Below are 11855 nucleotides of genomic sequence, written 5' to 3'. Positions count from 1 at the left end.
GGCGAGACGGAGGGATGTTGGGGCGGAGGAGTGCGCCAGAGAGATTTGGGGCGCAGTGGCGGACGGGCGGGTCTTTTAGAGACGAATAATAATAATAATAATAATAATAATAATCCTTGCATTTGAAAGCAGTAAAAGGGAGGTTACGGCTACGGCGGCCGAAGAAAGACGGCGCGGACGAGGCGGGTCGCACCCGGGTTTGATGGGTCGGGGTGGGGGGGGGGGAAAGCCCTTCCGCTCCCCATCCATCACCTGCACAGAGAGAGAGAGAGAGAGAGAGTCTCAGCCACAGAGAGAGAGGGACAAAAAAAGGGGGCGGGGAGACGAGTGGCCACGCCTGTGATTGACAGGTGTCAGGGAACAAGCCCCGCCCCCCCTCCCGCAGCATCACCACCACCGCCGCCGCCGGCGGGCGTCACGTGACAGGGGCGGCGCGCGTCACCACGCTGACGACGTGCCGCTGACGGGGTGCGAGTGCGCGCGCGGGGGGGGGGGGCGGGGGAGGGGAGGGGCGTGGTTTGCGGGGCGGGGAAAGAGGCCTTCCTCTCCCTCCCCTCCTCCCTCCCCCGGTGGTGACGAGAGGCGGTAAGTCGTGGGCCCCGGCTCGGGGGGCTGTCGGTCACGGCAGCGGGCGACGTGGGGGACGGGACGCGACGCGCGGCGACGGGGGTGTGCAGCGGCCGAGGGCGGTGGCGGTTGGTTCGGCCTCCGCTGAACGGTGAGCCGCCGCTGCTGTGGCGAACCCGCTGCTAAATAGTGAGCCCCGGCGGCGGCGGCGGTTGGGTGGGTGGGGGTGGGGGAGGGGGGAGCGCGCAGGCGCAGAAGGGATGACCGGGCAAGAGGCGTCGCCCTGCCAAATAGTGTGACCTGTGGGCAGTGGAGGAGCTCCTGAGCAGATTGGGGTTGGACCTGATCGGGTTCACTGTCGCTGTCGCTGTCGGCCTTCGCTCAGGGCCGTATGATAACGATGGCGCCCCTTTCACTTGCGCCGACAACAACAACACCAACAACAACAACAAGATTCCATTTATAGAGCGCCTTTCACGTCGGGAGGACGTCCCGAGGCGCCGGACAGTTGGGTCGGGACCCGAGCATTGGGTGGGGGATGGTCAGGGTGAGGGGAGGGAAGGGAGGGAGCGAGGAGGGGGTAGAGAGTCGAGAGGGGAGGTGAAGGCTGAAGGTCAAAGAGAAAGGGTCTTGAGACCGGCCTTGAAGGAGGAAAGGGAGGAAGCGGCGAAGGCACTGGGGGTGGACGTCCAGAGCCTCGGGGCTGAAGGCCCGGCCACCGATGGTAGGGTGGTTGGGGCGGGGGATGTGGAGCAGACCGGAGCCAGAGGAACGGAGGGTACGGGCAGGTAGGTAGGGGGATAGTAGGTCGGAGAGGTAGGGGGGAGCGAGGCCGTGAATGGCCTTGTAGGTGAGGATGAGGATCTTGAAATCAATCCTCTGGGGGATGGGGAGCCAGTGGAGGCGAGCGAGGGTGGGAGTGATGGGGTCACGAAGCCTGGTGCGGGACAGTACACGAGCTGCAGAGTTTTGAATGACCTGCAGCTTGTGGAGGGAGGTGCCGGGAAGGCCGGCGAGGAGAGAGTTCCCATAGTCCAGCCTTGAGGTGATAAAGGCAAGTGTCCCGTCCTCCTCGTCGTCAAAAAAAAAATAATGATCTCTCCGCGCACCACCAAATGTTGGCCATTATCAACCCACGACCGACCGTCTGTCTGTGTGTCTGTGTGTGTGGAGGGGACGCTGCCGGGCGCCATTGGCTGCCTGTAAATATACGGTCAATTCACTTTTGCGCTCGATTCCGTGCAGCGCTTTGAGAGGTCGAGAAGACGGGAATAGCGCACTTTATCAAATTCAAGGGTTATTATTATCGTCGTCGTCGTCATCTCTAAATTGTTCTCCTCCTGCGGAGCGCTTCGGCGGGTCTTATTTTTTCTTCTTTCCCCGTGGAAGGTGCCCTCTCCTGTGTCGTAACGTAAGCGGTTCTGCGGCCCAAATTGCTTGATGTAACGACAACAATAATAATATTAATAATAATAATCCTTGCGTATTATTATTACATTGCATTTGATACAGCGCCTTATCGCTGTCCTCGAGACATCTCAAAGCCCATCCCAGAATATACTGCAAAGTGAATTGACCGTATATTTTTCGCCCACCCCTTTCCATCGGGCACAGCTGCAGTTTGGATTGAATTTATTGCTTTGCTATCACAATTGAGTGCCTGTCCTAATTGTGCTGCAAACGTAGCAGTGCGCTGGATTTATTTCATGTGTGGAAGATTCGTATTTTCCAACAGCATCCAGAATAAAACAGCCATAATTTTTTTTAAAAAGAAGTGGGTGGATGGGTTTATTTCAGTTAAGCCCGGCCTGGTCAGTTTCTGAATTACACTTGTGTGAAACCCAAATGCAAGTTTCTCAATGTACGATATTTCAAAATATATCTATTCCTTCAAAAAAAATTGACCAAAGGGCCATACGAGTGAATGTCTCCTGTCAGAGCTGGTCAGGAAAAGTGCTAACTAGCTGTGCTTATTTTGTGAAATCCCCTAATGATTTGTTTTCTCTTTAATTGTGCCCACTGTCCTCCTCAAGTCTTACGCTGCAGCGAAGAGCTCAACAATTCTGTTCAGAGTGTGAAATGTTTATTCCTATAGTGGGCTTTACTGGCAAATTGCTTTTATAAACAAATATTATCAATCATCTTTAAAGCAGTCGCTTGATATTTGTTTACATTTGTTGTTAGAATCAGCTTTTTTTAATTCCTTTATGAAATAATATTAATGATAATCCTTGCATTGATATTACAGGGATTTAGAATTTGAATTTATATCGGTCAGTGTACATATTTTGGAAAATTATTATAGCATTTGACCTAATATGTTAGCTTGCCTGCATAACAGATCTGGGCACAGACTCTGAAAAGTATGGTATAGGATGTTATGTAGCAAAAACAATACCATGGCCTCTGTTATTTCAATTAACCACTGGATTAAATTGCATAATGACCAGAATCTATCTGAAAACACGATTTATTATGCGTTTGCTTTTAAACTTGATTCGGAAATCGATCGTCGGTACAGAATATTAGGTGAAAAGTGACTGCAGTTGTATTAATTACTGTTAATTGCCTCACTCTTGGTGGCTGCATTGAGCAGTAACACACACAGATTAAAAGTTCCATTAATATACAATTGTTTCCTACAGAAATCTCTCCCAAGGTCAGTGGATATAAACAGCAGAGAGGGTATTGCATCTGGAAGAATCCTTTTGTCCCTTAAGGGGGAGACTGTATTGCTTCCTTCAATTAAATTCTGCTTGTCCTGAGTCAACTGAAATGGTGGCACATCTACAGTTTGGATTGAATTTATTGCTTTCTATCACAATTGAGTGCCTGGCCTAATTGTGCTTCAAACACAGCAGTGCACTGGATTTATTTAATGTGAGGAAGATTCATAATTTCCAACAGCATCCAGAATAAAACAGCCATATATTGTGGTGCGTAAATGGGTTTATTTTAATTAAGCCTGGTCAGTTTCTGAATTACACTTGTGTGAAACCCAGCAACACCCAGTCAAACCCTCAAGCAGAATTGGGGTAAGTGAATTGTATATATCAGATTTAGTCTTTGTGTAAAGAGATTGACCTGAAGTAAGCTTCTTGCCCAGTGGGAAATAAATTCTGTACAGTAACAGACTACCAGTGGTGAGCAGTAGTTGGCAGTAATGCTTAAGATTTGGTAGTCATCTCCACTGATGCAATAATTGTATGGCATTAAAACTTAATGTATTTAGTATCATTGTCGACACCCATTGGGTTAGCCTGTACTTAATTGGTATGTTATTCCTGCTACAAGCAGAATTCAAACACAAAACGTTTATGATTTTATTCATAAATTAATATGAGCATTTACTGGTCCCAGGAAACATTCACCTCAATTTCTATCTGACCCAGTTTTCTGCTTGTGTTCTAAAGCAATGAGTGCGTTGCTGTGCTTAACTCTGGAGGAGACTAGAATGTGAAAAACTGGTCATCTTTGCCTTGACGTTGCAAGGATTATAAAATGCTGCCGGTCTCTGAATGCTACTGGAAAATAATTCCTTGCATCACAGTCTAAATTTGATTTCTTGATCTCATCCTTGTACAGATTTGAAGAAATAGCTGGTGTTTTCTGACAGTTCATCCTTTCTCGTTGGGTTGGTCTTGACTTTGATTGCTGCCATGTCTTACGGCAGAATTGAGGACAGCCGGTTTAGCTACCGCTCTCAACCTAAGGACTTCAACAGCCTGATTCAAACATGTACCGCCAACATCCAGAAGATCTCGCAGCACAGTAAGTTGCAATGAACTCTCACAAGGACCTAGAAGAACAAATACTGACATCTCTATGAAAGCCTCCTTAAATAAGCGTGGCATAATGGGAATCCCCTTGCCACATGCATGATTAACTTTTCTGATGCGAGTAAGCTTTAAAATCATTATTTTATATGAGCAATATAATTTCCTTTCAAAGGAATAATTAGGGTTTGTAAGTTTGATTGGTTTTATAGCATAGTCCTATAAGAAGATCAGTAAGGTATAGCACCCCTAACCTCTTTCTTCCCATCACCACAAAGTATGCTAAGGTCCAGTATCACTACAGGCTGACCCTGTTGCTTTGCATCCTTGTTGAGTGTGGGTCTACTGTGGATCTCCACGGGGCAGAAGCGCAGTTCACTTGGCTTGTGACTAACTGACCTGGTGCACTTAAAACGGCTGAGTTCCAGGTGTCAGATCACCACTGATGTTGCTTCCTGCACACTGCCGACAAGTGCTCATCACTGAAAGCACCACTAATGTCACTTCATCCACACTATGTGCAGGGAACACCACTGCCATTGCCTCATGGAGGAAGTGACATCAACAATAAAGTCCTATCCGTTCTACATCACACACTTATACCAAAAAATGAAGGAAAAAAAAAAGATTTTGGTTTGTTCCTTCCCTGAGATAATGCAATATAAATATTGTGTTGGTTTTTTGTTTGCTTTGTGCAGCTGTTAATCATGTGGGTGTGACTCACATCACCAGTTCCAGTCCCACTGGGAACCTTCTGTTGCTGACCATGCCTGTGCAAATGGCTGGCTGACTGATCTCAATAAGAAGAAAAGTCAACTTTGTGTAATGTGGGGGGGGGGAGAATAAAACAAAAATCAGTGGAATTCACCGTGAGTGAGTCCGAATCATTAATACAGAATCCCATTGTCAACTTAGCTATTTCATTCCGCAATGTTTGCATCCAGTTTTAATTTAATGGAGTCTTACTCATGAACCTAATGGCCTATGCTGTTCAAATCACTGACTTTACATTTTAATCACTTGAAGTGATTAGGCGGCCACTTAATGCAAAGACGCAGCTGGAATATTCAAAAGAGAATTGGATCGTTTTTTTAATTCAGCAGGGACTTACAGGCACACAAACGGAGTAGAAGTTTTTGCATTGATTCAGTTGATGCAGATGATCTCTGTGCATCTGTTGTGCTTACTTGGCTAAATGGCTTTTGTTTGCTTGTCTGGCACCTCACTTTGCCAAGGCCAAGAGTACTATTCCTGCTGGTTGCCCGGCTAAAATCAAATATCTGAGCACACACGGCACCCTGTCTGTGTCCTTCTCAGTTTGTGTGGTCCCTTTGCACCATTATTTTAACGTGTCATCTAAATTCCTGTAATACAGTATTATGTTTTTTTTAGCTCATAATAAATTTTAAATGGCTATATTTAGGTTGTTACATAATTAAACGTTTTTAATCTCACCTCTAACTTGCGTAGATCGTTGATAACTACCAGTTGATACAGGGCAACCCCATTATAATGCGCCTTCTTGTAACACACGGTCTAGTTTTATAGAACCAAACTACTTCATTACAATGGTCCTGTAAGCCACAGGCTTCACTCGCTCATCACAGAATGGATTGACTTCAAGATCCTCACACTTGTGTTCAAATCCCTTCACTCTCTGACACCTCCCTACCCCCCCGACCTCTTCACTCCCTAATCCATCACCCAGTGCCTCCGCTCGACTGGCACCGGCCTCATGCTTCACCCCATCGGAGGTCGCGCTTTCAGCCACTACGCCCCGAAACTCTGGAATACTCTTCCTCAATCCTCTGCCTTGCCCCCTCTCTCCCCTTTTTGAAGTCCTGCCTGAAAACCTTCCTTTTCGATGGTGCTTACATCCCGCCCACCCGGCTCAGAGTCAGGCTCCTCCACTGTTAAAGCGTTCCGAGACGCTACCCTGTGAGGAGGGCGCTATACAAGTGCAAGTTGTTGTACGTTTTTTTCATATCAGGAATTTGCTGTAGTTTAGTTTCATTGCGAGGTCGATTTGACCATGTTTATTATTGCCCACAGCCGCACAGATAAACACCATGGTGCAGCAAGTAGGAACACAGCGCGATACAAGCGAGCTTCAGGACAGGCTGTAAGTACATGAGGAGCTTGTTTGTGATCATCTATACCTTATCCATATAATAATATAGAGTATAGAGATAGCCTAGTGAGTAAAGGCACAAACGATACAGACCAGAAAGCTGGCAGACTAGAATCTGGGTGTGTGCTGAGTTAGCTGGTCTCAGTGACCTTGAGCTGAGGGAGGGCTGAAATCATCCAGGGCTCCTTGATTACAATCTGTTGACGCTTGCTGGAAAGTACAGAAGTGTGGAGATTGGATGAGGACAGAATCGCACTTAGCTGTGATGTCCCTGTGGTTGAATAGCTAGCTGACATTCACCGTCGAGGAGCATCATGCATCACAAATGGTGACCACATGACTGTGGCCAATATTTGTGAAGCCGAACAAACCGCATGAGTCAGCAGCTGCCAGACAGGCGATGAGAAAATTAGCCAAGAAGTTAATGCATAAGTGGATAATGCATAGCGTAAAAGTACCTCAATATCCATTCATTTATCTGACCAGAGCAAACAACTTGTGTTCAAGCATCCCATGTGGCCCATCTTCAGTCAATACATACCAATATCTCTGTTGGCTGAAGCATAAAAGGAGTAAATGGATCTTTCTTGAAGGAGTGAGATCTGGCTCGTGCTTTCTCCTGGGGCCTGGCTATGATGCGGGCAGGTGATTTGGATATGGCATTGGGAAAGGATTAACTATTTATTTGCAATGGCTGCAGTTAAAAGGAATCGCAAGAAAATTGCTCCCAATTTGCTTGCGTGACTGCCTGGCTCAGTGGTAGAGCTCTCGCCTCTGAGTCAGAAGGTTGTGGGTTCATCTCCATGTCGGGAATTAAACTCCCACAGGCTAAGTTGACACTTGCACTGGACAATGCATTGTCGGAGGTACCGTTCTTCAGAGGAGACGTTAAACCAAGGTCCCATCTGCCTGTTCAGGTGGACATTAAAGATACCATGGCACTACTTGAAAAGAGAAGGAAGTTTCTCTCTTCCCCTCCCCCCCCCAACCCCCAGATGTCCTGCACAACAATCCCCTAATAAAATTGGTGACTCATTCCATGGCCGATTGTGGGACACCACTGTTCAAAATTGTGCTGCTGCGTTTGCCTTGCAAATACACAGTCACTTCACTTCACACTAAATCCCTTGAAGCGCTATGAGATGTATTTCCGATGGGGTCAGGTGCCATTGCAAATGCGAGGATTATTTTTTTTTATTAATTTCAATCATGTTGCCTTCCCCTTCCTTTATAGACAACAGTTGCAACACTACACAAATCAACTTGCAAAAGAAACAAACAAACATTTGAAGGATCTTGGATCGCTACCTTTGTCACACTTGGACCAAGTGAGTAACTACCAGAACATTGCCTGGCATCTCATTTTCACTTTGGTACCCTGGATTTGAATTCAATCCAAACCGAACGAATGATTGGTCTGGTTATGAAAGATTTTATCTAGCTTTCAACTAGCAATTCTTATACTCTCCCGGTAAGACTCGTATTAAGCAGTAATTGCTGCTAACTTGACCATCTCTTTCTCAGAGAAGTTATAAAGAAGAGAGTGGAGTTGGGGATAGGGTTGAGAAATTGTAATGTTACACATTACATTCGGAACACTATTCCAAAATGAACATTGAGACAAAACGGGAAATTTCTTAATTATTGTACCTCACACATTTAAAGCATGCCAGTGGTTTTTAGCACTGGTAACGTTGTTTTCACAAGGGGGAAGAGTTTGGTTTCCAATTAGAGTGGGTAACTGTAGCTGTAACTTGAACTGGTACCATTTCCTTTGTTGACTATCCCGGATAACTTATTCCAACTCGCTCCACGCGTCTCTCCGGTATCTTCAGCGTCAACAGAAAATACAGAAGGAGCGTCTAATGAATGAATTCTCCACCGCTCTGAACAACTTCCAAGCAGTTCAGCGGAAAGCTGCAGAGAAAGAGAGGGAATCTGTAGCAAGAGCAAGGGCGGGATCACGCCTTTCGGTAAGTTTTCTGTCGCAATACAGTATTCTTATATCTATGTTAGTCTTGGGCAGAAAGCGGACACTATATTCGTACAGTATTATTGGGATCCACCATCAAACCCTAAATCTTGTGTAGATTTCCTGAATTCGGCTTCTCTCTTTGTTAGGATCTTGTGTGCATCAAGCTGATTCTGTGGCTTTGTTACTGAAATTCTCTATTAAACCGTTTCTAGAGTTGCACCGATGACGAGCACAATGAAGAGCAACTGGTTTCATTCGAAAGGTGAGGATTATAAACTCGCAGATGCTCTTAAAATATTGCGCTGCTTGAAAATATTCTTCATACTCATCCTTGTAGCGCCTTATCACGTCTTTGAGACGTCTCAAAATTGACTGTATATTTTGTAGGAGAAACGTGGCAGCCAATTGTGCATTTGATTGGGAGCACATTTGATTGATATACTGCGCCATTCACCAACTCAAACCCAGCCAGACTAATAGGATAAGGTTAGAGTGTGCATAACTGTGAGGCAGTCTCAGCCAAGTCCACTGTGGGTGAAGTACAAGGGACAAAAGTGTCCACAAAGTTGACATAAATTAGCATTAAATTACAGAGCGGAATTGACTGATAGAGCAAGGATGGATAGATGGAAATTCATACCCGTGCAGTAAGGTTGCTTTGCTGAGTTTGGAAGCTGAGCAACATTATTGGGTTGTTGTATGGGGAATTGCAGCTGAGCTAGGATTACTTTGTGTCCCCCAAAAAAGAAGAAAATTGTCCTTTTTTGTTCCAGTAGTGAAGACTGGAATCGAACACAAGCTCAAACTCAAGATGTGGCAATAACTGAAGAAGACCTGACACTCATCAAGGAAAGGGAGACTGCAATTAGACAACTAGAGGTTTGAGATTACCTATTGAAGCATATCTTGGGGTGCAATTGGGGTGGGTTTAATTTTATTGGTATAACTCGATGAAGATTTCAAAACACTTACATTTCCTCTGTCCAGGCAAACATCTTGGACGTCAACCAGATTTTTAAAGATTTAGCCATGATGATCCATGATCAAGGAGACATGATTGGTAAGATCCTCTGTGCACTGCTTAAAACTTACGCAAGCAATTCAATAGTATTTCTCTGCATCGTGAAAGCTTTGCATTTGATGGGTTTGTGTTGTACTCGGCTACAGACAGCATAGAAGCGAACGTGGAGAGTGCGGAGGTACACGTTGAACAAGGAAGTCACCATTTGCAGAGGGCGTCTTATTACCAGGTAAGATTAGCACCATGCTTTATGTAATGGATTGCAAGCGCGATGAACAGCAAAGCAACCCTGTGCTGTAAGTTCTTTCTCCTTGTGTATCATAGTGTTATAAAGGGCAGCCCAATGATTTCCATTACAGCGCACTCTTGCAGATTACTTCTCCCAACCAGTGTTGCTAATTTCCGATCAATGTTGTTTAGAAACTCTCTGTAGTCTTTCGTATAAAAAGGGACCTGTATAAACAATCGTATAACATAACGTATATTACATGTGAATACTGATCCCGTTGTTTGATCGCCCAACTTGTCTTGCTTGGGTACGGATCCCTGACAGTCCAGCACCTTGGGACTACCTCCTAACGTGAAAGGCGCTGTACAGAACTAATTTATTATTGTCTTCTAACTTTACCACAGTATTCTGCCGTGCTAACTTGCTTTTCTTGTTTGTCCACAAATCAACAGTGATCCATGTTGTATTATCATCATTATTATTATTTTTCCCCCACACCCCCAGAAAAAATCTCGCAAGAAGTTGTGCATTCTGATCGCAATCCTGGGTGTGGCCGGTGTCATTCTGGGGCTCATTATCTGGTGGGCAGCCAAATGAAGAGCTTGCACACTTGAAACGCGCCACGGGAAGAATTGGGACCTCAAGCAAACTGACTGTTCTCTCTGACGGCCAGTCCACTCGTCGCGAGAGCTCAGCTTACAAATATTTAGAGAATTACATGAAACAAAACCGTCGTTTTGAGAGTGACGTGGGCGGGGTGGGTGCGGGGGGGGATGTGGGAGGGGGGGCGGGGGGAGAAATAAGTCGACGGTAAAACAATTTATGTACAAAAATCAGTTTATGTAATTAACGTTTAACTTTCGTTTTAGTACATTTGTGCACTGTATATTTAAAATCTGCTGCTCGTCTTAAAGCAATGGCAATTAACATGTAAAGCTCTAATATAAAATTACTTTTGTAATGATGTGCAAAGCGGTTTTTGCATTGTTGCTCGCCTATATTTTACACTGGGAAGGGGGTTGAAAGAGTCAGTGACCCTTTAGATTTGATCCACGTATACATTTTTTTTGTCCTTCCGCTCCTCCAAACCTCCCGGAACCCGCGGATGCAATTTCTTCCTTTTTTTTGCTCTCTCTCTCTCTCTCTCTCTCTCTCTCTCTCTCTCTCTCTCTCTGTGTTATGGGTCAATTCAGGACAAACGGTGTAAAATTGTGATGATCAACAATGTAATTTCAAACTATTATTATTATCTGGCGGGTTTTGCAAAGAAGTTTTTTTTTTTCCGTGATGAAACTCTTTCAAACGAATGCAATTGAACCAATTTCGAGATCGTTTGTCAGCTTTTAATCGCGCCACAGTTTTACTCGTAACTTGAGTCACATATTGCAAAGGGAACATTTTCCCCTCTAGTCTATGTATCAGAATATAACAGCAGTCTTCCATATGTTCAAAATGCTTCAGTTTCAATGTGTTCTTGATGTGGTGACATTCCAATACCATGTCCTGGTATTCTTGTATTTATGTCTACACAAACTCCCAACGTTTTCTAAGCAGTCCCTGTATCATGGGGGCCTTCAAGAACAGCAATAGGTAATCATGGCTCCCTTCAGGAAAAAAAATTCCCCATCAAAGGGTCTTTTATCCAAATCCAGGTTTAAAAAGAGATTCAAAAAGAGTTTAGTTTCTGCAAAACATGAATACTTCACACAGCATGGTGCTTCTCTACTTGCAATACTCCTTTTTAGTAGGTTTTCCTCCAAAGCATAGTGCAGAAACTGCAGGAGCTATTATTTTGCTCGAGCGACTCAGTAAGAAATGATTGCAGTGGCTGCTAAACTCAATCCCGTGCTTTGAAATATTAACAAAGTTTTTTTTTTGTCTGACACGCGTCAGTACCTATTTTGGAACTGTCAAAACAGGATCTAGTCTCGTGAGAGTGTGTATCTATCCATCTTCTGTGTCTTTTTAAAAAGATTTTGTTTTGATCTTTCATTCCCTTTACTAGCTGTTTAGCCACCGAACAGATCAGGGAGTTGGGACCATCTGGGCCATAGACTGAGACCTGTTATCGGTATGGATTTGTAGTTCGCTGGAGATGTTCACTAGGGGTGGGGCAAGATGATTGCATTAGTTTACAATGTAAAGGTTTGCTCGAC

General features: G+C 44.9%; 1 protein-coding gene across 4 annotated transcripts; it reads left to right on the top strand.

The window, feature by feature from the left end:
• Positions 1–507: 507 nt before the first annotated feature.
• stx12 (syntaxin 12) lies at positions 508–10463 on the top strand. Of its 4 annotated transcripts, none has more exons than XM_042338715.1 (10): positions 508–585; positions 4153–4338; positions 6396–6465; positions 7709–7802; positions 8310–8447; positions 8662–8711; positions 9226–9328; positions 9437–9509; positions 9617–9699; positions 10204–10463. In XM_042338715.1, the coding sequence occupies exons 2-10, from the start codon at positions 4227–4229 to the stop codon at positions 10294–10296; spliced, it is 816 nt and encodes a 271-aa protein (XP_042194649.1). In that variant the 5' UTR covers positions 508–585; positions 4153–4226; the 3' UTR covers positions 10297–10463. The 4 variants fall into 4 exon arrangements, with proteins under 4 accessions (XP_042194649.1, XP_042194646.1, XP_042194647.1 ...); XM_042338712.1 differs by having other exon boundaries at positions 9223–9328; XM_042338713.1 differs by lacking the exon at positions 508–585 and adding an exon at positions 624–718 and having other exon boundaries at positions 9223–9328.
• The last annotated feature ends 1392 nt before the right edge of the window (positions 10464–11855 follow it).

This window comes from Callorhinchus milii, unplaced genomic scaffold (genome assembly GCF_018977255.1).
Source record: "Callorhinchus milii isolate IMCB2004 unplaced genomic scaffold, IMCB_Cmil_1.0 Scaffold10, whole genome shotgun sequence".
Classification (NCBI taxonomy): Eukaryota; Metazoa; Chordata; class Chondrichthyes; order Chimaeriformes; family Callorhinchidae; genus Callorhinchus; species Callorhinchus milii.
This window is presented reverse-complemented; position numbering and strand designations above follow the sequence as displayed.

Excerpts from the sequence above, each read along its gene's own strand:
- stx12 (XM_042338712.1), top strand. The coding sequence starts at position 4,227 with ATGTCTTACGGCAGAATTGAGGACAGCCGGTTTAGCTACCGCTCTCAA. Across the intron at positions 9,329-9,436 it reads CTGCAATTAGACAACTAGAG|GCAAACATCTTGGACGTCAA; the intron begins GTTTGAGATTAC and ends TCCTCTGTCCAG. Across the intron at positions 9,700-10,203 it reads AGAGGGCGTCTTATTACCAG|AAAAAATCTCGCAAGAAGTT; the intron begins GTAAGATTAGCA and ends CCACACCCCCAG.